The following is a 26,876-nucleotide window of genomic DNA, read 5'->3' as shown; positions in this document are numbered from 1 at the left end:
TATTCTTAACCGCTGGTTCAAATAGGAACACCCTCATCTAACCACTAAGTGATAAATAAAATCAGAATCCATGAAAATATGAAGCTAATTTCAGTATGTCCTTACTCAAGCGCAGCACAACAGCAGCAGGGAATTAATGTGTCCTTCTCCTCCCACACAATAAAGATCTATCTCCCTAAACAGCCAGATTGCACCTTGGCATAAAGATGCTACTGGGCTGCTCACCTTTATCAATATGAAAGATTGATTTCCTCAGTGAAGTAACAATGCAAGATTTATATTTCATTATGGCTACAAGGCCAGCTAAAAAAATCCACCTACTCAAGCAAAACTTGAATGCTGTGGAAGGTAACCAATAAATGCACTCCCAAACCTGCCTGATGAAAACCCTGTTCATTTTTCTGAAGGATCTGCCATCCTCTTATGTCCCCCTGGATGATATAATGGGCTGCAAGAGCCACTTTCAACAGGAGAAACTTAGGACAGCAATTCCTTCCAGTTCTGGCAGAGGAAGAACTTCTTCTTTAACACATTAGACAGAATGGAGGCTTGTCATCTGTGAGAGTCCTCGAAATAGCTCAGATGGGATAATAACACTTTAAAGCTTTCCATCAGTACTTCCGGAAAATAGTTCTTTTCTATCCAGAATGGAAGAGTTAGCACTGGATGAATTTAGCTTCTGAGACATATATAAAATGCTACATCCAGATCAGTATTAAGAAAAGCTACAGTGTGGAAAAGAAGATGCTATACTTCTTTTTATGGGACAGTGATGTGCATGCACAAGAAAAAGTCAACAAACACCAGAATTTCGTTTGCCCGTATCATAGAATCACGGAATGGTTCGGGTTGGAAAGGACCTTAAGATAATCTAGTTCCAACCCCACTGCCGTGGAAAGGATGCTGCTCTGTGAGTCCTGGATAGTTCAAAACACAACCTCAAGGCCAGGCTAAATGTGGTCCTGGACAACCTGAAGATGTCCCTGTTCATTGCAGGGGGTTGGACTATATGAACTCTGAAGGTCCCTTCCAACCCAAACTATTCTATGATTCTATAGAATTAAAGCTACTGCTGTGTGGTAACTGCTCAGACTGGCATTTGTCATTCCCAAACACCTTGGGGATCCTTGCTGTTTCATCCCACAGCTGTGGAATGGGAATTATTTACACTTACAAATATTGCATAACACACACTATCCAGAGAATCCATTTATAAGTTTCATGGGGCAAAGGGTTATGTTGTTATTTAGAGCTTGGAAATATTAAGTCTTCCTCCCAGCACAAGCAAACCCAACACAACTTACCATCCTCCTCCGTCTGCACAACCAGCTCCTCACTCTCCATTTTACCCTCAGGGTTTGAGAGGGCCAATCGCAGCCTGATGGTCATGAAGGGCCGAAGACCTCGCAAGGTGTAGTGGGATGAGGTTTGGATGAGTTCCTCTGCCTCGAATTTTTGCTGGTTAAACACATATTGGTACTGGACAGTGAGATTGTAGCTGTGGCAGCGGGTCACCGCATAGCCAAAGGGTTCCCACTGCAACGTCAGCTGCCGGGAGCGGATATCAACCACTTCCACGTTCTGTGGTCCATGGACAGGATCTGTGGAGCAAGCAGAGAGGCAAAAACTCATTAATCTGACATTAGAAGAAGTCAGCTATCCAATAATATGCTTCCTGTCAGAGTACTCGAGTATTTCACAGTTCTGAATGTTCCTGTCTTTACAACGTGTAAGTGACAGGGAAATGAACGTCAGAGCCACAAATACATCCTGGCTCCCGAGTTTTCCCTGTCACAGGGCCCTGAATCAGTGGTCATGCTCCTGATTCCTGAATGTGATGAATGTGGTGAAACCACACTGAATCCGACAGTGGCAGCGTGAGTCCATCAGGTAAGTGGTGTGAAAGTCACACTCGCTTCATTCTCAACTAAAACAAAGGGCAGCAGAAAACAACCAAAAAAGCCCCCAGACCAAACAAAAACCTCCTAAGCCCCAGAAAGGTAGGTGATCTACTTGAAAGTGCCCAACTACCCTGGTGAGTCCAGCCCTAGTGATGCAGACATATGGAAATGGCTGCCAGAGAAGGGATGAACTCGAGTCTCAGCTTGCCTATCATAAACCCATTCTGCTCAGAGACAAAAGCACAGGAGTGTAAGAATCAAGATTAGGAGCCTGACTGTCAGACTTCCAACATCCCAGTGTACTGCCACCTCCATTTGCCAAACCCTTGGCTGCTTTGGCGATGGCACATCCGATCAGATCACGCTGCTCCTTGGGTATGTTCTGAGTCATCTCCACCTTCTGCCAATAAAACTTTCCTTTCAGATCCTATCAACGCCTTGGCCCCACCAGCTCTTTATCATCCCTTCCACAGTATGTGACGGAGGTGCAGCTGAATATTCATGTGGAGGAATCATTTTCACCTGCTGTTCCTTAACTTATTTTTAACAGCATAACTCAAATATCCTTTATATAAAGCATAAATGCATGTGCTGCTAGACAGGGGGATACAGAGAATGAAGGATGAGTAAAACCAGTGTTTGAGATCTGTCAGATGGTAGCAATATTACCCATGTCATCCTTTGCTTATCTGACATTTCCTCAACTTGCACAGCTCGTTTGCTTTTTGGCTCAGTATAGATCTATACCGGTTCAGCAGTTGCAGTCATTTTTTCTCCTTCTTAGTAGCTGGTGCAGCGCTGTGGTTTTGACTTTCGGCCTGGGAACAGCGCTGATAACACCGATGTTTTCAGTTGCTGGTCAGAATGTTTACTCTGACCAAGGACTTTGTGAGTCTCATGCTCTGCCAGGGAGGAAGGGAAGCCGGGAGGAAGCAGAGACAGGACACCTGACCCAAACTAGCCAGAGGTATTCCATATCATAGCATGTCACATCCAGGATGTAACTGGGAGCTACCCGGAAGGGCTGGATCACGGTGGGGCGGGGGCGAGTTATTGGTCGGTGAGGTGTTGTATCCTCTTCCCTTGTTATTTCCTTTATCATTATTATTATTGGTGGTAGCAGTAGTGATTTGTGTTATACCTTAGTTATTAAACTGTTCTTATCTCAACCCGTGGGAGTTGCGTTCTTTCGATTCTCCTCCCCGTCCCTCCAGGAGCGGGGGGAAGGAAGGGTGAGGGGGGGAAGCGGACTGCGTGGTTCTAATTTACAGCCTGGGCTTAAACCACAACAACATCTAAGCAAGGGAATTAGAAAATACATCATTTGATGGAAATTTTCCTGATTTCCAGTACAATTCAGTGTTTCGTCTATTTCTGATATTCTCTCATAATTTCGACCTATGAAAGGAACAGAATGTTTTCATGGGAACAAAAAAAAAGTCATAAGGCCTCCAGAATGCTAGTTATGCTTCTTGGAAAGATAATTGAAGTGAAAAAAAGCCTTCTAGTAATTCTTGAAAGTAAAGCACCCATCACACTGACTTCAATCTACTAATGAATAAGCAGAAAATACACTATAATAACCAACATATTCTGTATTATTTCCAAGAAAACCCTAGTGAGTGCCACTGGGAAAATAGCTCTCTTGAAAAGGAACAGAATTCGGAACCTTTATATAGATGCAGCCACTTTTGAAACAGGATGGATATGAAAGGACCAGTGGGCTGAAGTGAGCTACTGGCTTAGGATTCCGTATCAGTCACGTCAATCCCTTGGCATACAGAAAACACACCTTAAATTAGATTCTTCAGTAGCGTGTCAAAGTAATCATAATTTAGAAATTAGAAAGTTTGGATGCATCAGTATACACACATATACTTAGCATTAGCTGATAATCATTCTTTGTAGTCTAAACCCAGTGAAAGAACCTTTCTGTAGATAACTTGGATAGGTAAAAAAGGTGAACAGAAGAATGACTGTGTGAAGTCTCAGCCTCTGAACCCATAGAGGTAAGCACAAACCTCCTTCCAAGCTGTATCGAAAGGCAAGAAAACCAAGAGCAGATGCAGATGCTCGTCCTTCCAAACTCTACACAAAGTAATCCACTTAAGACCCCAACCCAGAATGTGGCTGCGACAGGAAAAACATTTCATGCCAAGACAAGAATGTAGCTGAAGATGGCAATTAACCTCAGGTTAATGCTACACTGTTCTTTAAATTACAGTTATTTTCTTTAAGTCAGTCATGTTATGAAATGAACGGGTAATTTGAGGGTGTTTGGTTTATTGATGTCAGATGTGCTGACTTTATCAGTGGGTAAGGAACAACTCTGATTCAGCATCATCTCACCAAATCAGATGTCCAAAACCTGGACTATGGAAGAATACCTGCAGTTTTTAGCTTGCTCATCTCACATTTGCCCTTTCCTTTCACACCCAAAACTTAGGTAAGTCTTGGAGGATGCCTTGTATCAACCAGTTTCTAATTCTACACAAAATTTATTGTAGAGGATACACCCTGAAGCCTTTCTTGGGTTTTGCAACACAATCTTTTCAATAGAGTACCCAGCCTATTGACTGCAGATGACTTTAGTTCCAAAGCAAGAAGCTAAAATACAGATCACAAACATAGTGCAGAACCACTACACAATCACAGAACACGTCACATTCTCCAAAGTACTCTGTTCAATAGCTCTAAACTGTGAGATTCTTCAGTCCAGTCAAAAAAATGCGACCATGATGCTGTACAGATCATAGTGACAGCAGGCGGACAGAGGGAACATTGAGGTGAGCTCTTAGGCAGAAGCTCTTCCCTGTGAGGGTGCTGAGGCGCTGGCCCAGGGTGCCCAGAGAAGCTGTGGCTGCCCCATCCCTGGCAGTGTTCAAGGCCAGGTTGGACACAGGGGCTTGGAGCAAGCTGCTCCAGTGGAAGGGGTCCCTGCCCGTGGCAGGGGTTGGAGCTGGATGAGCTCTGAAGTCCCTTCCAACCCAAACCAGTCTGGGATTCTATGAACCTCTCCCAGGGACCTCCCAGCTGCACTCTCTGTCCTTAGCCCAGGGAAGCAGATTTCTGACCCAACAGTGATGTGCAGTGTTCAGAGACTGCATTTTCTGCCATCACAATTTTACAGAGAAGTTGACTTTTATGGCTGGTTTTCCTTTTCTCCTTATTGTAACAGATCTCCCTTTGTTCACTGTAGCACTCTTGCTCATTGTGAAGTCAGAAAACCAAAGGAGGATTTAGATCAATAATAACAATTGTCTTTGCTTTATACCCCTCCATCAAGAGAAGAACAGAAAGGAAAGGCAGTGATGGTGAAACCCTGGGGTTTGAACATGAAGTTGAGCAGTGAAGTTAAACAGAGACAATTGTTGCCTCCAGGTTAACTATCTGATGCAGGAGCCTAATTGGAAAAAGTCATTGCTGTCACTAAAGACATGATACGGAGCAGAAGGTGCCCTTACCCGTCTGAGGCCTCATGCCCATGTCTCCTGACCTATGGAGAGCAGGAGACAGTTTATTAGCTGTGCAGTTGTCCACTGATTGAATTGGTTTTCCCAGCAGGTTACAGAGGCTGAGAATGCACAAAGGGAAGAAAAATTAGTGTGACAAGAGCTTTCTGTGAGCCCTCAACTGATGCCTTCTGATAGAGAAAGAGTAGGAAAATAGGTGTGATTCCTGCCTTCTCATTAACACACCCTCACATAAGCTCATCAGCCAGTCACTCCCACCAGAACAGGCCAACACCCCAGTAAGGTCCCCAACCCTTTCTCCTAGGCAGAACTGGGAGAAGACAAGGACAACCCTGGGTGTGTTGGTAGTTGATAATGAGACCAAAACTTGTGATCTTCCAACTACCAGCATGGTCCGTCCTCTCTCTGTAGCCCAGGAAATACTCAAATCCATTTTAATTTACAAAATATAAAACTGGTAGCATCAGAGAAGGGCTGAGAACTTCACAGAATATTTCACTCTCATGATAAATCAAGACAGTGGCCACTTGTCAAACAACAGCAGCAAAACTCCTTATGACGGCAATTAGGATAAACCTTGTGTTTTCCAAGTACATTGCTCTTGTTCTACAGCTGGAAAACCACAGTCATTTCACAGAATCCCAGCCTGGTTTGGGCTGGAAGGAACCTTAAAGCTCCTCTAGCTCCAACCCCTGCCACGGGCAGGGACACCTTCCACTGGAGCAGCTTGCTCCAAGCCCCTGTGTCCAACCTGGCCTTGAACACTGCCAGGGATGGGGCAGCCACAGCTTCTCTGGGCACCCTGTGCCAGCGCCTCAGCACCCTCACAGGGAAGAGCTTCTGCCTAAGAGCTCATCTCAGTCTCCCCTCTGGCAGGTTCAAGCCATTCCCCTTGGCCTGTCCCTACAGGCCCTCATATCTCTCTTTTTGCAATTCATTATATTTTTTAAACAATCTGACAATGACTCCCCTCCAGGCTTCAGATTAGGTCTGAAGCCTTCTCCATCCCACTTTTGTTCCCTATTGCTACTCTTCCTCCTCAAATTTCCACAGGATGAAACAAGCCTAGTGAAACACCTACTCTAAACCCACAGCAAAATAAGCAAAGCAAAAGCATTCAAGGAGTTTGCATTAAATCCACAATTCCTGTGTGTTATAAAACCACCCCTCTAGAGTGCATGCTGTTCACTGTCAGAGATCCTGACAGAAACTGTTCCACAAACGTCCCACATCCTATGTCCTATAAATGGACATTTCAGGATGACAGACAGCCCTGTCCATCCCTGCAGTGCTGTGTGTCTGTCTGTCACAGAGCTCCTTTGCTGAGCAGTATAACACACACACTGCTGCCCATCACATTTCAGTGCTCTTGAATGTGCTAGAAATGCCTTTTCAGACATGACAGATAAAACCATTGATTAAGCAGAATTCGCTGGTCTTTCAGTGCTGTAGAAGTGTTTTGGCTTTGCCCTTTTCTGCAGAAAGAACATCACCCTAATATTTGGATCTCATTTTTAGGGTTTTTTTAAATGAGTTCAGTTCTCATCACTTCTCCAAAGTCAGTGCAGACAAGGCTGAAAGCAGGCAGTTAGATGGAAAGGCATGTTCTGAGAAACACTGCAACAGAGAGAACAGAGAAAGGAAACTGATACAACAAAATCACTGCAGAACAAACAGCCTGTTTGTTGAGGTACCTGTAATCAACTAAATCCCAAGTCATACTCAAATAAATATGTGTCATTGAAGCTGATGAACTAAAATCACAGAATCACAGAATGGTTTGGGATGGAAAGCACCTTAAGATCATCTAATTCCAACCCCCCTGCATGGGCAGGGACACCTCACACTGAACCATGTCACCAAAGTTACTTTATGGCATTCTCTGAGCAATGAAGAAGGAGCCCTGCCATACAGATGAATCTGTTGTAAAGGATGAAATAAGTCAAGAGAATGGCATACATGCTTAGTTAAGTCAGGGTCTGAGATCAGCTAACAGAGTTATGCAGTACCAGGTTGGGCTGGGTTGGAAGGCACCTTAAAGCTCATCCAGCTCCAACCCCTGCCATGGGCAGGGACACCTTCCACTAGAGCAGCTTGCTCCAAGCCCCTGTGTCCAACCTGGCCTTGAACACTGCCAGGGATGGGCCAGCCACAGCTTCTCTGGGCACCCTGGGCCAGCACCTCAGCACCCTCACAGGGAAGAGCTTCTCCCTCATGTCTCATCTAAAGCATGCCACAGTTATGATCGTTTTACTTCAGCTCACAGCACATCTGCTTCATTTTTTGATTGATGTGGTTTTTGGTTTAGTTGCAAAGTTTACTTTGAATTCTGCACTGGAAGGAACCCAAGATACAAAAAAAATAATAAAAGGGAAAATATTTGATACGTTACAAATCTCATCAAGCATCCTGTGACCTTTCAGTAAGCTCCCAAACGTGCCTGTTGCTCTCATAGACTCAAAATCCACACGCTGGCAGGTACCTGAAGTCACACAGAAACCACTTCCCAGCTCTGCTCATGCTCCTTACACCTGGAACAGAGCCCCAAACCTCTCTTTGCTAACAACCGCTCGCTAATGAAGCACAACCGTCTAAAAAGGTATATCAGCATCTGCTTAAATGGATTTCTTTGTCATTATGCTAGGAAGTGGTGAAATGAAGTCCTCTTTCCTTGTACCTAAAACTGCTGTTCCCTAACCAACTTAAAAGTAATAATTTAAACCCACAATAAAGGGTAATTACTGGTTTTATTAAAGTCATCTATCATGGATACCCAGAGCAGTGGCACTCCATGGCTGGGAACAAAATGTACATTATTGAGCATTTTGCTAGTTAAATACAAAAGCACAATTAAATATGCTAATGAAAGTGAGATTCCAAACCAGGTAAACTTGAGGGCTGTGTGAAGCACAAGTAAAATGTGGGGTTTTTACAGACTCATTTTATTATGTATAAATTTTAACTATTTATTTTCCAACCATGCGTGTGCAGTTATTTTTATTGCCTCTTCCTCTGTGTACAGCTGTCAGCTTCAACTGGAGTAAGTGGAAGAGATCAGAATAACATAGAAGCTAGTTCCTGACAAAAGAGAAATTACTGCCATAGAAATAAGTAAGGCAATAAAAATAGGAGGGGAAAACAGAGGTTCCTCCACCCAGCCATGGGTATGTTGAACTGTTCTGAGCAGCAGAGAAAAGCATTGCTATTGCAGGTGGGCTTTCTCACATTTGCAACTATGGCTTTCGCTGTGTAATCTGCAAGAGGAATTCTCTGTGTTCTCTCAGAATCCTGACTTTCAAAAGCAAAAAATAAATATTGCCAGATCTGCTTGCAGCTCTAGCAGAAGAAGCTATCAGTTCATGACACATCAGCTTTGTGGGCACTAATGAAATACCCTCATTGACCTACACCGTTTTTCTCAGGTTCAGGAGCAGCAGTAACTCCCTTTTGCATCACTGATGGGGAGCTTTACGTGAGGAATTTCCATATGATGGGCACTCACTGATTCCATGCCCTTGATGACACTTGAAGGGATTTTTGTGGAATCACAGACTCGCAGCCTGGTTTGGGTTGGAAGGGACATTAAAGCCCATCCAGTTCCAATCCCTGCCACGGGCAGGGACCCCTTCCACTAGAGCAGCTTGCTCCAAGCCCCTGTGTCCAACCTGGCCTTGAACACTGCCAGGGATGGGGCAGCCACAGCTTCTCTGGGCACCCTTAAAGCTGCTCCTAAGCCATGCCTAAAAGTTGGGAAACAGCTCATTTATTCACATCAAGATTTTTATACTTGAGGATGGGTTTTTCCTGGGTGAATTGAGGCTCTGGCTTACTGCATGTAGAAAGAAAGAAAAAGAACTGATACGGAAAAAGGCAGTGTGTTTTGTTTGCTGCAACTATGGTTTGATTCTCTGCTGCCATGGCTTTAACAACAAGGCTAGAAGGAAGTAGATGGGTATTCATGTATGAAAAAAAGCCTATGTTTTTAACAGAATTAGGCAGCTGAGCTCATTTCCACCCCATTAGGATCCGACTATGAGACAGTGCTGCCAATGAAAGTGCAAGAGATTAGTTTTCCCCTCACTAGCTTAAGCAATGCTCTGGGCACCAAATACAGATCACAACACTTTTCAGGGATATTGCAAAGCTCCTGCAGGGAACTGATCCAGATCCTGCCTTTCAATTTCTCAGCAAAGCCATTTCCACACAAATGCACCACTGTGCCCTGAAAGAGTCTATTTGGAAATGGAAAGAGAAGAAAGGAGGGAGATGCTTATTGGAAATCCATTTGCTGGAAGTGAGTTAAGGAAAGCTGAGAGTTTCTAAGAAAAGATCTGTTAATATGTCACTGAAACATTCCAATAACTCCTGCCACAGTCTGGCACCACTGGGCTGCGAGTTGTGACAGCATTATGGGGAGCCACACTGTTTGTTCACTTAATATACCACTAAATCTACATGAAGAAAATACTGTTCCTAATTTCATTTTCCTCTAATATTCCTATGTAGAACAAGTGCTGAAAAAGTCAGTTTGATGGTTAGTTGTCCTCCAGCTATTAATGATTTCCTTCTGTTCAGAGCAGAGGGCAAGAAAGAAGGGCAGAGAGAAAATAGTTCCTGCTTTGCTATTAAAATAACACTAATCCTACTGGAAATGTGTTAGCATCTGCTCCCCAGACAGTTATAAGTTGTCTTGAGAAGCAGAAGATTAGAAACATCAGCGATCTCCAACTGGCATCCATTCAGCTCTCCTCTCTCAGGATTTACACAATCACTTTCTCCTCCCTCTTCATCTTCAGAAAATCTCGTATGAAACTTAAAATCCACAAGCGCTACAGCTACAGTGTGAAGCAACCAAGTGCTGGGTCCTGTCAGAATTAAGGTGGCATATACAATGGGAATTTTGTGTTATCTGTGCCTATGCACCGTGCCCAAGGACTTCCAGAGATTTTTCAGTGTCTCTGCTATCAAGGACTCGGGAAGAGCTCATCACCCTCTGCAGTATCCTGGTGCCTTAGGGCACCCCAAGCCTCCCTTTGGGGGTAAACCCACGCTTTCAGACCATCACAGTTCCCAAGCAGCTCCAGGCTTCTTGCCCATGGACCGCTCTACTGGAGAAGTGTTCTTCCTCACAGGAGCACTTCCTCCCACATGTACACACACATAAAGTAAACCAGATGTAAGTGCCAACACAGCCTGTCAATTCAGTGACTCGCTGATGGTCTGACCAGCAGAGAGCAGTAGGCTGCAGCCACGTATGTCTTCAGCTGTGCCAATGGGCAGCAAAAGAATCCCAAGACTTAACTTTGCTCATGACTGAGAACATTATCTACTTACATGTTCTTCTATTCCTTTACTCTTCCTTGCTCCATACCCTCCACTGCCACTGATCTTCTGCCTACCTCATCCCAGTCTTTTCTCCACTCCAGCACTTACTGCATTCTCAAAGTCCTCAACTTCATCTGCTCCCAAGCCTTCTTATTCCATCCGAGTTGCCAGCCCATCCCAATCCACCCTCCAACAGGGACTGTAGTTCCTCATCAGCCTGTGTTCCTGATCCCTATCAGCTGCTGAGTCTTAGTCTCAGACCTTGCTCATATCTTCTACACTCACCCTAAAAAGACAACCCAGCTCCCTCTCCTGCTCTTTGTGCCCAGCTGCCCTACACAATTATTTTTCTCACCTTCTGCTCCCAATTCCTCTCTAAACCTACTTCCCCATTTTCTTTCTGCCAACACATTGCATCAGCTCTAAGTTCAAGCCCAGCACATTTCTCCTTCAGATTGACTCAACATGGTAGGGAAACCATTTTTGCTAGAGGATTAAGGTTCCTTTAGCTTCTAATATCTAATTTAACCTTGGACAGGACAAGAGGAACTGAGAGCAACTGCAGTCTTTTGAAGGCTGTGAACTTCGTACTGGACACATGGGATACAACTTTCCCATTTCATCTAATTCAAACACAGAAAGACTGTGGTGGGTCAAGCCTTACCATAGCTGCACACAAGACAGTAATGTTCAACTTGCTTTCATATTTGGACTTTAAGAACCTGAAACATGGATTTTTTCTCTCTTTTTGCCTATCAGCACCTGACCAAAGGTGAGGAGGGCTAGCAAAATACTTATTAAAGAATGCATATGAAATTGCTAAAAATAATAATAATAGATAAAAATACAAGATAAGATCCAAGCTCACTGGAAAACGCTGCGGAGAAAAGGAATAAAAAGGACCAAAGATTTCTCTGCCCACCACAGAGGATGATGTGAAGATAGGAGAATGCTCACCAGGGGCAGCCTGTCTAACAACTGCCTACTCTACTACTATGTCTAGTGGAAGCACCAGATCTTTGCTTTCATCATACTTCACAAAAGAACACAAAAATAAGAAGCCAGTAACTGGCTATCAGCACTCAATGAAGAATTAGGGTGTCAACCAAAGGAGGTAAAAAGCTGTTGTTGTTTTCTGTATCTAACCTTATTCACTGCCTACGTTCTCCAATCTAGATCCTGCTATCTCTATTAAAGACTACAAGACCACCTAATGGAAAGCTAACAGCCTGGGGAAGTGTTAGGTACCAGCACACTCATCAAACTAAATTCTCCTGTGAGAGCAGGTTATTGATTTGTGTATTTGACTCTCTTTGGGATTATTGTTCAATTACTTTTATCCTGTGAGATGAAAGCAGCTGAATGGAACATCAAAAGCAGACCAAAAAGTCGCCTGTTTCATTTTTTCTTTCAAATCTGCATAACATCCATTACAGAACTGATTTTTAAGAGAGCCCTCTGAGAGCAGCAGTGGAGGGTAACTCCATCAGGCACACAGCTCTCAGACACATCCTCTCTAATTGTTCTGGCTGCAGACAGAGTATTTCCTATAGAGCACGCAATTTGTCCTTGAGCAAATGATGGTCTGTGGGATGTATCTGACTGCAGCTCCTTTTATCAGGTGAGCTGCTTGCTGCCTGGTGATATGATTAGTAATTTATCACAACTTATAAATACAAACACATAATTTCCACTATATCTATGTATAAATACAAATACAGTATATCATTTCCACTACTAACTCTTAGCACCACTGAAGAGCTTAAAGCATGGTGGTGGTCAAGAGACCATGAAAATGTCATTTTGCTGCTCTCCATTCATTCTGCACTAAAAGGTTTTCATGCTCTGCTTGAGAGAAAAAGTAAGATGGTTTTAATTGCCACCCCCTGTTTCCACTGTAGGACATGGACTTGCATCCTTTTCATTCTGCTGCACACATACAGCCACTGCAGCATCTGGAATCAGGGTCCTGCTGTATTGCTCGAAAGGGATATGTAACAAGGAGTTGACTGGTGCACCTTTCTTTTTTTGAAGTGGGCTTAGTTGTGCAGTCATCAGACAAAACTGGCTTCAGTTCCTCAATATGAGAATACACACACTCCAAACTTAAAATTCGAGTAGGATAATCTCATAATGAGCAGGGTACTAGAAAAGTCATGCCTGTGGTTTACATGGCAGGGACATTACAACCATAGAATCCCAACTGGTTTGGGTTGGAAGGGACCTTAAAGCTCATCCAGCTCCAACCCCTGCCACGGGCAGGGACACCTTCCACTGGAGCAGCTTGCTCCAAGCCCCTGTGTCCAACCTGGCCGTGAACACTGCCAGGGATGGGGCAGCCACAGCTTCTCTGGGCACCCTGTGCCAGCGCCTCAGCACCCTCACAGGGAAGAGCTTCTGCCTAAGAGCTCATCTCAGTCTCCCCTCTGGCAGGTTAAAGCCATTCCCCTTGGCCTGTCCCTACAGGCCCTTGTCCAAAGCCCCTCTTCAGGTTTCTTGCAGACCCCCTGCTTTAGGTAATGGAAGGCTGCCATTCAACTTGCAAATAGTACCCCCCTCAGTGATCAAAGCCCTCAATTTTGAAACTCATCATCGAGATGACCTTACCAGCAGCCACGTACCACCCAAGACCCTAAGTGTGAGTGTTGTTAAAGGCAGATCTGCAGTAACACAGTGAATTTAAATAAATACTTGCACTTCCAAATATGCATGTTTGATGAATACCTGTTTCCTCAACTCCAAGAGGAACCATCCATTTTATAACACCAATATTCAGTTGGCCAATAAGGCCATTAAGCTGCAAGCTGCACTCTTTAAGGGGGGGCTGTACCGATGTGAGCAAGACTGTGATTTGAGTTCACAGCCGCATCATGGTCAGCTATAGACTGGACCAGAAAGCCACTTTGAGACCAGGCAGAGAGGGAGCACCGAAGTTCCAGACCATTGCAGCTAGATTTTACTGCATTTAAGTTATTCATCTGCTCCAGCATTATTTTTCTCTTTTTCAACAGCCTGTTGTAAAATTCAGGTCTCTGCAAAGCTGTGTCAGACAAGGCCAGGCTGTAAAGCACATTGGTTTTCTTTTAGTGATGCAATTACATGGGGAATGTAGTCATGAATATTACTAAACTTTAAAATATTGTTTCTAGGGGCAATAGATTTTACCCAAAGAGATACTGGTACTCCACCTCGACATTAAAAATATCACTTTAAAACTTACAGCAATGCATTTACAGTCCATTAGTATGCCTTCGCGAATGTCATGCTTCCAATGTGACAGTCAAATTCCTGAATCAATCAGCCAAACAGAATTATTTCAGTCAGAAATTATGTGAAGAGAAAGTAGCAGAAAACAGCAAAATGTAAAATAACTTTATGCTGTAACTTAAGCAACTAAATGGACTTTTTTGGTGAAATAAGCAGCAGCACACTGTGGGGATCTGCCGCATGGCATGATGAACTGCACAACATCCTGGGTTGGGTTTTTTTCTATAATAGAACAAGGTTTGGGATTTGAATTTGTGATCCCAGTGGTGCCTGGGAGATTTCCAGGCATTCACACACAGTTCCAGGTCCCTGAACACCCGCTCACTAGCTGGTTCTGCACCAGATAAAGGGGCAATGCCAGCATACGCCAAGTGCAGGCTGTCCACACGCATGGTCTGCACTTGGAGTTTTGCTGTTGTGCTCTCTCTCAGCTAAGTTTTCAAATATATGCATCAATCCATACGCAAAACAGGCAGCCCCTAGGTTACTTCAGTTAGAAATTCTGCTCTGGAACATCCTTGTCTGCCAGTCTGACTTGCAGAAATGGCATGGCAGATTCTATCCTAGGCACCAACGGATGTTGGAGTGTACAAATCCCTTCTGCCCTGGCTAACATCCCTTTATCCTACCACAGCATATTCAACATATTCACAAGATGACTCACATTCATCTGAACAGTTTGCAAGTCCTGATGGCTTTCAGATACAATTGTGGATGAACTCAGCAAGCTATCTCCAGAATGCACCATGAATCATACTGCCCTTCATCTCCGGTATGGCTTTGGGGTTTCATGTCTTCTCTTTGGTTTACCCTCCAGCAACTCTGGACAGGAATGAATTTTTCCTGTAGCCAGACAGTAGTGATGGTACCTTCTATGTAAAAGACAGACAGTGTATGAGACTGATCAGGATCAAGAGCCATCAACTTCCTCTCTTTCCCCAACATTCTCGCAACCTTAGCTGGCCTGTCAGGCAACTAACCCAGATCAACCACTGCTGGTGCAGCACCTTGTCTAAAAGCAAGTAAGATGAAATAATCTAGTGGTCTGGTCCTAGGGGAAGATGGCTGATGGATGGCGAAAGGGCCATCTACCTTTGGTTTCATATTCTTAGTGAAAAATGAAGAGCCAGTAGTAACCAATGAAGTATAAAACTTACAGTCCTGTATATATTTCCAAATGCCAGGAGAAATAAGCTTCTGACTTAAGTGTAGGTTAAAACCAAATAAATCTACTTAGGTTTTAAAGTAGATCTCAGTAACTGTATATATATAAAAAGAAGATTTTACAAAATAATGGGTAGCAATATGAGGCAATGAGATGTGATAGTGCCAAAGATGATTTCCAGATACATGAATTGTACTGAAAACGTTAAAAGCCTTGAGAAAACACCTTGAGGTAAGTTACAGTTCGTAGCAGGCCCATCAGACCCAGCTCAGACCTTTTGTGTGAACCAGGACGATTTTTTCCTGCTTCCTCGTTCCACATTAGAATGTTGCATTTTTAATGTTTGCAGTGATTTGTGACACTGCTGGGTTAAAGCCACTGCAAAACTCCAAAGTAAAACCCGGAGACTCCCATCCTCACACAGATAAACAAGGAAACTGTTGAACCTAAGACACTCATTTTAAATGGGAACCAAAATGTATATATTTTGCTTACAAGATACCCTTTGGATTATATACACAGAAAAGGCTCAGGCTGAGTTTTGTTAAATAGCTGTAGCAGGCATCAACTACCTGGGTAAAGAAAAAGGCACTACTTTCTCACACAGCAACTATGATGTGATTATCAATTAAAGAAAATGTGTATTAAGATGAAAAGGGAATGTATTTCCATCTCTCAATCTCTCTGCCAATGACTGGGTGTCGTAAAAATGATTCCAACAGTGTGTATTTAATAGGAAGCCACATAAGGGTTAATGGAGACTAAACGAACCTGAGAACAGTTTCCAAGTCACAGATTCCCCATACAGCACTAATCTCTTGATATACTTCCATAGCAACTGCTCCAGAAGTACAGCAAAAGAAAAGTTGATGTTATTACACAGGGAGTAGGATAAGGAGATTTCTATTCCAACTCCCAGCAGTTCAAATTTGGAACTTCAATTCTTGTCAGCAGCATTACTGCCACAAGAAGTTCAGAGTCACTTTGAGTCATGCATCCCCACGCAGGCTGCCTCAGCAGAGGCAACATACCCAGCTACGACCCCATGGGGCTCATGGTCCACGGGAGAACAGAGAACAAAGCAACAGCCATTCCCCTGTGCAGGGGCTTCCATCCAGCTGAATTCCTGAGAGCCACCAACAAGAGAGGCTACAGGCCTCAGCTTCATACACCTAGGAACTCTCTACTGCTGAAAGATGAACCTCCAACCCTGCAGACAGAGAGGTCACTGTGCCAGGTGAGATACAAGAAATATTCCTGTTACGTGTGGAATTCTGTTTTACATGCCCCTGCATAAATCATTTCCATTACTGCTACTGCTTAATCCATTTCTATCTAAAGCAAAGCGGCATGCAAAGAAGTGCTGATACCGCAGCAGTCTTGGGTGATAATGTGGAGAAACTACAAAGCAATGAGGAAGTTCCTCGCATCGAGTACCACACTGTCAAAGCATCCACACATCTGATAGCTTATTAAGAAAGCTTCCTTCTTTTTATTCCTTCCTAGAGGAAGGAGATTTTAATCTCCAGTAATGAGGATGCAAAGCAAGATGCTTGCCACCTCCGAGGTATGCTCACCTACTTACCCATACCAACCTAGTTTAAAGTGCATAGATTGCATATACTTGTACTGCAGCCACTGCAACTTCATGTACTTTTCAAATGCCACTGGAGAAATTCATTGCATAGGGGGCTGTTTTGTCCTGCTGAATCCCATTCTCTTCTGGGGTATGTTTCTAAAAGGTAGTTTAAACTAACTTGAGTGCTTGTCCACAAACAGTAGGCAATAATAGTATCAAAGAGAAATAAAAAGTGCATAGTACACTGTAAATGTACAGTCCATCAGCCAGAAAATAAGTCATGTAGGAAGAAAGAACCAGAAATCAGGAACCAGAAATTTTCACATACAGGGTTAATATTCTTGTGAATATAATCCTCCTATCCAAGATGTGACAAATCCAGATGGCTTTGAAAAGTGAAATAAAGCTGCAGTGGACAGCACATGTCTGGTGCATTTATTATAAGCAGAAATTAATACCCAGGTAGGAATAACCATAAATCAGTCTTACTTAGCTCATCAGCTGAAATACCAGCCTTTACATAAGAATACAGTTTTGGCATTTCCAATCTCACACTTCATTGTGATAAAAAGCCAGACTTGTCACTAAATCCTGGTCTGCTAATCAGGAAGGGTGGTAAGCTGAGAAGTGGAGCATCGATCTGACTGCACAGTCTGAAACAACAGCACACAGGGAGGGCATCCTGCTCACAGTGCACGGACACCCATAACCATCATAGGAGCTGGGAAGGAGAAGGAGCAAGTATTATCACATAATTACAGACTGGTTTGTATGGGAAGGGACCTTAAAGCTCATCCAGTTCCAACCCCTGCCACAAGCAGGGACCCCTTCCACTGGAGCAGCTTGCTCCAAGCCCCTGTGTCCAACCTGGCCTTGAACACTGCCAGGGATGGGGCAGCCACAGCTTCTCTGGGCACCCTGGGCCAGCGCCTCAGCACCCTCACAGGGAAGAGCTTCTGCCTAAGAGCTCATCTCAGTCTCCCCTCGGGCAGGTTCAAGCCATTCCCCTTGGCCTGTCCCTACAGGCCCTTGTCCCAAGCCCCTCTCCAGCTTTCCTGCAGCCCCTTTAGGCACTGGAGCTGCTCTCAGGTCTCCCCTTCAGGAGCCTTCTCTTCTCCAGGCTGCCCCAGCCCAGCTCTCTCAGCCTGGCTCCAGAGCAGAGCTGCTCCAGCCCTCGCAGCATCTCCATGGCCTGAATTAAGTTTGAAAGTGCCAGGCTCCTGAGATGCCAGTTCCGAAACTAAATACAGCAATAATGACTAACTTGATCATGAAGCAGCTCAAATGCACAGCTCAGCACTTGAGGCTCAATTCAAGAACAACATGGATTTTCTATGCAAGTAATCATTATATATGCATAAAGATCTACAGGATTCAGATGGAAAACAGATCAAAAGTGCTTCAGCACATTAATACGGTAAGAGTTTTACTGGGAAGTAACTGCTGCAATTGGGATCCAACTATAATTGTACTCTGAAAAAGGCAGACCTGTGTATTTTCACCCACAATACACTGAGTCTGTTGAAAAAGGATCTAAGAAACTTGGTGCCTGTGCTTTGAACAGAGGCATGTGACAAGGGGTAACGGGTTAAAATGTAAACAGGGGAAGTTAAGATTGGATATAAGGAAGAAATTCTTTACTGTGAGGGTGGTGAGGCACTGGAATGGGTTGCCCAAGGAAGTTGTGAATGCTCCATCCTTGGCGGTGTTCAAGGCCAGGTTGGACAGAGCCTTGGGTGCCATGGTTTAGTGTGGGGTGTCCCTGCCCATGGCAGGGGGGTTGGAACTGGATGATCTTAAGGTCCTTTCCAACCCGAACTATTCTATGATTCTATGTGAGATCTAACACATTTGATAACAAGTCTGCAACTGCCTTTTCTTCTCTCATTTTGTGCCTAATGCTTCAAAGGAAGGAAAAAAGAACACACCAGATTAGCTGCTCAGGATTGTGCAGAGAAATTTCATTCTTGGAATAGGTAACAAGGGAAAAATCTTGGTTTTTTTCCCCTAGAACTTTTAACTAGAGTACTGGAAAATACTAAAATATCTTCAGTCTGCTATCCATCAGTAGCCCTAAGTGAGCATGACATGCAAAAAGGGACCACTGTAAAGGCTTCAGATCTCAATTTGTACCTGTATTCAGTAGGAAAAACTATTCCTCAGGTTGAGCAGGACACAAAACGCTTGTCCCCCGATACAATAAATATTGTACTCACAGTGTTAGAGACAGCTCTTGTGCTTCATGCTTGGAAGCTCCCAACTTACCCTGACACCAAGACTGCAACTTGATGGTATTTCTGTTTCATCTCAAATTCCTGTAAAGGTCAGGCAGCTTGGGAACATCCTGCTGCGGAATCAGAAGCAGCAGAAATATGCACTGAGCATCTGTGGGGATCTTCTCACCTTTCAACGGTGCTGAACCACGCGAGAGGTGAGGGCTCTGCCTTGACTACTATTGGAGTAACTCCAGTTTTAACAGGAACAGCTCTCGGGTCAGTTCATGACCAGTCATTACAGAGCCACAGCAGGAATGAAGCGGCCTCTAACAAGGAGCCACCACTGAAAAAGAACTTATGCCACAAGAAGCTGTGAAGAAGCCTGCCTGATGTATTGTATTTGTCACTGGAGAACCGATGTCCACGGAGACTTGTCTATAGCTGGCCAGAGACAGAGGGGAAAAACTCTAATTCAGTAGTGATAATCTGCTTTTATCTCTGCACTTTCTGTCCCTAGTCCAAACCTGCAATATAATCAAGAGGGAATAAAAGGAGTTTTCTTTGATGAGCACGTAATGGTGATGAAAACCACCAGAAGCCCTCTGTGAGGATGTTATTTTGCCCATAGCAGGCAAAGCTTTTGTCAGTTGATAATCATAGATGCTGGTGTGTTTATTTTGACCTATTTGAAATCTCAAACAGTTAAAAGAGAATGTGAAGCTTTATAAAAGGCACTTCTGAGAAGTGTTATTCCAAAAGTATAATGGTCCCATTTGTCAAAAATGCAAGTTTGCCCTTTAAGCACAGCCCTAGTACATAAAAGTCTTCAAACTCCTTTCAGAATAGCTGCTCTCCAAGTGTTCAAGAGCTGACAATGAAAACACGCTCTGCCCTGGTTCAGAGGGCAAGCATTTTGGCTTAGCCTGCTCAAGAAGAAATGAAGGTTGATTGTCCCCAGCTCCAGCAGCCCCACTGACTGCTCTTCAGAACGGAATGTGCTCTGAAGGTGTCTTCAGTCTTCATAGATTTTCTATGCAATTAGAAAGAACAGGGCAGGGAAATCTGAGGAAGGAGATGCCCGCGGGAGTGATGGAGCGCAGGATATGCTCCCAAGGGAGAGCCACTGGCAAGTTTCTGAGGTTTCTATGCTGCTTAAGGAACATTTGAGATGGTGTTTTTGCAGCACAGGGTAGGCAACCATGAGGAGAAACTGCTCATGAATCAGCAAATACTTGTGTGTGTTCCTCAGGTTTCCTGAAGTATTTACATCCTTCTATAATCCTAAGAGGAAACAGGTGGCTCTTCAACGTACTTGTGGCTTTTCCAATTACATGCTCAGACTCACAGCATGAGGACTCAGGGTGGGTGGCTGGTTGCTGTGTCATTGCCCTGCTATGGCAGACAGAAAAGCATTGATCTCCCTCTTGGAACAGGAACGTACTGATTTGCTTGTATGCAACTTGCAGCATGGCATTTGTCTCGAATAGTCCTTTTGCGTTTAACGGAACCAACGCAGGTATTTCCATCTGCTTTCACAGGTCACTCTGCATTCAAGTTATAGGAACTTGTATGCACATCATCATAGAATCCCAGCCTGGTTTGTGTGGAAGGGACCTTCAAGCTCATCCAGCTCCAACCCCTGCCACAAGCAGGGACCCCTTCCACTGGAGCAGCTTGCTCCAAGCCCCTGTGTCCAACCTGGCCTTGAACACTGCCAGGGATGGGGCAGCCACAGCTTCTCTGGGCACCCTGGGCCAGCGCCTCAGCACCCTCACAGGGAAGAGCTTCTGCCTAAGAGCTCATCTCAGTCTAACTATGGTACAGACTAAACAATATAAAAGACATGTGCTGGGATACACAGAGCAACTGAAACAAGAAATGTGTCTAAAGTTGTCAATTTTCTCCCAAGGTAATAGAAGACTCTGCAGCCCAGATGTGCGCTCTCTGGACAGCACCAAGATCATTACGTCAGAAACATGACCCAAGAACAATAAATCTGAGGGTTAGGAAGAAACACATTCAAAATTCTTTCATCAAAGGGGACTCAAAGAGTCCATGCAAGCAGCTGTGTGAGGAAGGGTTTGCCTGCACTAGCACCACTGCTTCTACTGGTCCCTGGAGCATGCCTTGGCTATTTCTCTGTTGTGACTGAGCTTAACAGCACTCAAATTTGCTCATTACAAGTTTCAGGAGTTCTGGAGACTGAAAGGACACTTGTAAATTAGTAGCTATTGACCTGTGATTGACCTTCAAAGTGTGATCAATAGAGAGTACCAGAAGGGAAAAGGCTAAAGATTGAAATGCTTGCAAAAGGTACCAATGAGATCGATCACATCACAATCAGAAGTCCTCAAACCACATGTTCCAACACATCTACCTTTAACTATAGCTTTTCCTTACCATTTTAGTTGGCCACTGGCTACCCAAAGATTTGTAACTCCAAATCTGCTCTAAACTGAACAAGCTCAAGTGTGTGGTGCAATGAGCAGAGCACGTGTCATCACACATCGCTCAATGTCACATCCATTATGTGTCCAGGTAAGAGGTTCAGCAGCACAATCACTATTCTTAAAGGAACAAGTCTTGGTGTGATATCTTTCTTGCCCACCCAAATATGAGTATTGCTGTTGGGTCTTGAACATAACAAATAGCAGAAAAGATGACAGAAAATGAGAGTATTGGTCTTTTCCAAAGCAGCATGTGTACATGAAGTTTCAGTTCGAAATGCCTCAGGACCGGAGGTCATTAAGATAATCTCCTCTGCCTTTGTCAAGCATAGTGCAGGAAATGATCTGGCACTGCAATTTCCATGCTAAGCTGAAGTGCCCCAGGCAAACAGGCTACTAATTCTAATACATTTCCCTACTCTGATGTTTAATAGAATTAGTTTGCTGTTCTTCTTTCTTGGTTCCCATTCACCTATTCACAGCTCTATTCCTGGGAACACCCTACATTCTTCCTCCAAGTGCTTACAAAGGCCTATATTATATACTGGGCTTTTTCTTCACTTTCTGCCCTGATGTTGCCCAATAGAGGCCTAAGATGTGTGTCTAATTTCCTCTCCGCAGGCCATAATACCTCCTCCTATTTCCCTGAGCATTTGGAGTGTGAGTATTTCAATTCCTTCCAGTTTTTCAGCACCTCCAAGACAACAACTGATTATTATATAGTTTCATGCCTTGAACCAGAACATCAGCTAAGCCTCCTACCTAATAGGATTGGTAGCTCCAGAAGTTGTATCTGGAATATTATGAGTAAATGTGAAAAAAACCCATTCTAAATGGAAGTGGCACACGAAAGACAAGAGACAAATAAATCAGCTGGAAAAAACTCCACTCTTGCTGATTACCAGCACTTCAGTCCTGTCAGGATCTGCAGCATTCCCTAAGTGCTCTGCCTGCAAAGTACAATGAATGCAACAAATGAAATCATCTTACTTAGGAAAAGTCAGGAAACAATTTAAGTGAGGCTAAGTGAGCAATGGAAGACTCAATTCTTATCAAGCAGCTTTTCTGCCCTGCTTCAGGAAATTCTTGTACACTGGAGATGTGAGGAAAGTATCTGGAAAAGACAAAGGAAGCCAGCAGATATTTCATTCCTGTTGGGAAAGAGGCATTCACAAGCCTGTTTGCCCTTATTTTGAATTCAGTATCACAAATTCTCTGAAAAAAAAGTACCTGGAGACAAATTTCAGTGCACAAATGTAGGCATTATTTTAGGAATATTAGTAGGCATGGAAAAGTGTCACAAATAAAACATTAGCAAATAAATTTAGCAATCAAACACAGAGGGAGATGAGCTGAGCACTAGACAGAGCATTTGCAGAGCCAGCAGAGAAAGGGGAAGATGCTTCAAACCCTGCAGGTGGAAACGGGAGAGCTTGGAAGAGATTTCTATTTGGAAATGGGAAACAAATTCAAATCTCTGCCTTTCAATCACTTACACAAAACCCCTTCCAAAGTCTGTTTATTCAGATGAAGCAGAACTTGGGCCAGAATGAAACCAAAGACATTTAGTACATCCTAAATCTCAGTTCTAATTCAGAACCGGCAATTTACGTCTATGCTGAGATATGCCAGTTTTGCATTAAAAGAAGTGAAATGTAGGTTTCTAAATAAATTTGATCCAACTCAAAAGTTCTTGTGCTGTTGTACGCAACATCCTGGCTTCATTTCTTTCACTGATATTTAGCATCAAAAATGAAGCACACATCCTGCCCTGGGACATGAATTGAGCTCGTTTCCTGTTGAATTTACTTCATCCTCACTAATCACCAAGGAGCACGAGACCCTGCTTCATTCCCATTTTATAGTGTCTAATTCTTATGTCATTGCAAGAGGCTAATAATCTACTTTCTTCCGATGAGATGTTTGTCTCACACTCAAAAATCAGCACATGGTACACATCATTCATCGAAGCAACCAGGAGAGCACACTCCAGTCACCACCATGTATTAATGTCAACTGGAGAGCAATTCCACTTCATCCGACCCAAACTAAACAGACAGGCATCACATCTTTGATGACAGGCAGAACTATCGTCTCTACAGCTCTCATAAGCCCCTACTGACACCAAACTGTACATGGGTATTTGTGCTAGACTGGGAATCCATTACATTGCAGTAATCAGAAAACCAAATCTGAGAGACATTCTGGGGCTGCACATGGGAGCAGAGGGAAATTAAGAACATAAATCCTGAACGAATCAACAGGGGAAAAAAAACCCAACGTGTATAATGGTTTGATTTGTCAAAATATACTACAATGGGCTGGGTTTTTTCCAATTTCCTACATGCCTGTAAATCCAGACTAACTCCATTAGAGCTCTGGTGGGAAGCTGGATGCAAGAGAAAAGACTCTGATGTCGGTTGTTTTATGAAGAGAACACAGAGAATCACAAAGCTATTAAACACCCAGCACTCTGCTCTGCGTAATATCAACCCCAGGATGCTTTATTGCCTCATGTTTCTCTCAAGAGTGGTACCCAGAGAATCCAGTTAAGGTTAACACACCACCATGCACACAGAGCTTGGTGAAGTCACAGCAGCTATCCAGTGCCTCTGAAGGTCTTGAGAGAAGTCTTACAGAGTTAAAGATAAAAATGGCAAGAAAGATGCATAAGCACCCACCTACATCTTGTTATTACATACGAGGAGCATATTATTAGGTGAAATACATACAAAATTGGAGAGGGACTTTTTACCAGAGCATATAATGAAAGGACAAGGGGGAATGGCTTGAACCTGCCAGAGGGAAGATTGAGATGAGCTCTTAGGCAGAAGCTCTTCCCTGTGAGGGTGCTGAGGCGCTGGCCCAGGGTGCCCAGAGAAGCTGTGGCTGCCCCATCCCTGGCAGTGTTCAAGGCCAGGTTGGACACAGGGGCTTGGAGCAAGCTGCTCCAGTGGAAGGTGTCCCTGCCCGTGGCAGGGGTTGGAGCTGGATGAGCTTTAAGGTCCCTTCAACCCAAACCGTTCTATGATTCCATAAAAAGCTGCATGAAGGAAGGTCCTGCAGTTTGACACAGGATTATTATATAAATGCCAAACTTGATATGTAAATTCTTCTTCAATATCCATTTGACAAAATTAAAAGCTATGCTCCAAAGTATCATTTAGTATCGTGCAAGAATAAAACAACATCAAATTAGACTCTTTAGCCAAGTGAACTTTTTTTGGTAGTAATGCTTAGCACATGTGTGTGCTTGTAATTAAATGCTCAATTAAATATGAGCATCTCACCTTAATAATTAAGCAATAAAGACACATCAGGCAATGCGTTTCTGGGTGATTATAACCTGACTTGGGTGGTACGATAAGGAATGAGGCCAAAGATTAAGTGCCTTAAACCACCTGAGAAATTCATTAATACCTAGAAATGTGCTGTCTGGAGTGTTTTGTTGCCATTAAAACAGGCCATTTTATTTGGTCTATTTTTCAGGCTGTGGCTAAGGTGTAGCTGAAAGCTTTTGGGTTCTTGCAGCAGTACGTGTATTGGTGCTGTTAGAGGATCATTTTGGGCTTCACTGTACTAATTTAGGAGGAGATCTTAAAGGGGCAGTGCTGTTTCTAAGGGTCTCAGATGGCTGTAGAATTAGAATATTAGAATTAGAATGCAGAAATTAGAAAAAGAATGTAGAATTAGAAAGCATTAGAACAATAGTGAAAACACCCGTAAATTTTTCTCCCCTTCATCTTGTTCCTGTTGATCCCTTCTTGTACTTCCTTTCACATTCTTCAAAACCCAAAAAATTATCATAGAATCCCAGACTGGTTTGGGTCGCAGGGGACCTTAAAGCTTATCCAGTTCCCACCTCCTTCATGCATTCTACATGAAACAGCCTCTGAGCTTACACCAGAAGTCAGAAACAGCCCCTAAACCAAATGTATTGTCTCTGCCTAAAGTAGAAGCACCACATGTATTTCTGAGCCTCTGACACTGCAGACTAACGGCAAATGAAGATGACAATGACTGTATGAAGGCACTGCAGAAAACCCACTGGATTCAGTGCCTTCCACCAGCCCTGGCCTCTCCTACAGAGCTGAGTTTCTAACCATTGTCCACAGATAGAGGTATAAGCTCAAGATCTTTGTGCCTTAGCCATGGCACCCCTTGAACTACGTATGAGTTTTGCATTTCAAATACCAACTTCCGTCCCAACTCTACCATCTCTTTCCAAAACACACAATAGACACCTTTTGTTTAACACACTACAGAGAAGGAAACATAAGCTTGGAAAATACTTCTTAAAAGAGATTTTTGTTCAAAGCCCTGCAGTCAGCATAGGGGATAAAAAAGGAACTCTTTGAACAGCTCAGCTGATTTATTTTGCCATATAGGACAGTGAGTTTGATCTTTCAGCAATCATCCATGTAATCCTTGTATTGCTCTAGGATGTGTGATCCGTTGGTTTCAACCCAGTGGGCATTCTTTGAAACAGCACTTGAATGAACTGTGTGTTTTACCTGAATTAGATTTAGTGCTGTTGTGAGCATTAAGGGTAATGGACACTTTTCATGTAGAAAATAATGTTTCATTTGTAAAAGCACGTTGCAGGCCATTTGAGAAAGGAGAGAATAAAGAGAGGAACCTGGCAATGAACAACCTCCTTGGAGTCAGAGACAAAATCCAGGAACATTCAAAAACCCCAAAGTTTCTACTGGGTCCTGCTATATAAAGTCCTTTTCCCTACAGGAACTGCTGACTTTATCACAAACAACAGGAAATAGAGATGTATTTTTATTCTTTCCTGAAATGAACACATATTCTCCGAACTTATCTTGCCATGAGGCACACACTTGGTGTCTGGAAGGTTTTAATTGTACTTGAACATTTCTGTCATCTGACGTCAACTTTTCCCATCTACATAGGCACCGGAATGCTGGGTAGAGCCTTGCACATGAAGCTGTGAGAAAGTTTTAATCAACCATAAGACTTGGAGACTCTGAATGCCTGTAGAGCAGATGAGAACAGCAGTTATAAGGAATTTATGGATGTATGTTGTTAAAGAAAGCCAGTACTTCTTCAGCACTGAAGCTAGTCAGGATTTTATTCATGATGTTCATATTGTACCAACAACTTCAGCTAATCGCTACCAAGAGCCTTTTTAAATCACATCAATCTATCATACCATTTATAATTAAATCATCATTTCCTAATGCAAGTATTGTCACACCTTCAGCTTCAACTACAGTGCAGGCACTTGTGGTCTCATCGTCACCTCCCACTATTGTTCTCTCTGGTGGATACTCATCACATCCTTGTCTGAAGAGCTGAGTCAGAAGCTCCTTCCACTTCACTGTGACTAAGCTCCAGAGAAACCTTTGCAAAAACCCACCTGACACACGGTGTTAACTTACTAAACACCCTGGATCCTTCACCACAGACACCGGAAGGTAAAGAGACACATTTCATTTCAGTGCTCCTTCCCCTCCACCATGACTCTCGACTCCCC

General features: G+C 43.5%; 1 protein-coding gene across 1 annotated transcript in view; it reads right to left on the bottom strand.

Annotated features, from left to right (window-relative positions):
• The window catches only part of PTPRT (protein tyrosine phosphatase receptor type T), a gene marked incomplete at both ends in the record, with an annotated part of 457,941 nt that overhangs the window by 155,545 nt on the left and 275,520 nt on the right, over positions 1-26,876 (bottom strand). The window contains one exon of the mRNA XM_080628020.1: positions 1,305-1,601. Within this exon, the coding sequence (XP_080484146.1) occupies positions 1,305-1,601 (297 nt within the window). The remainder of the gene's footprint in view (positions 1-1,304; positions 1,602-26,876) is intronic.

This window comes from Psittacula echo, assembly GCF_963264785.1.
Source record: "Psittacula echo genome assembly, chromosome: 12".
Classification (NCBI taxonomy): Eukaryota; Metazoa; Chordata; class Aves; order Psittaciformes; family Psittacidae; genus Psittacula; species Psittacula echo.
This window is presented reverse-complemented; position numbering and strand designations above follow the sequence as displayed.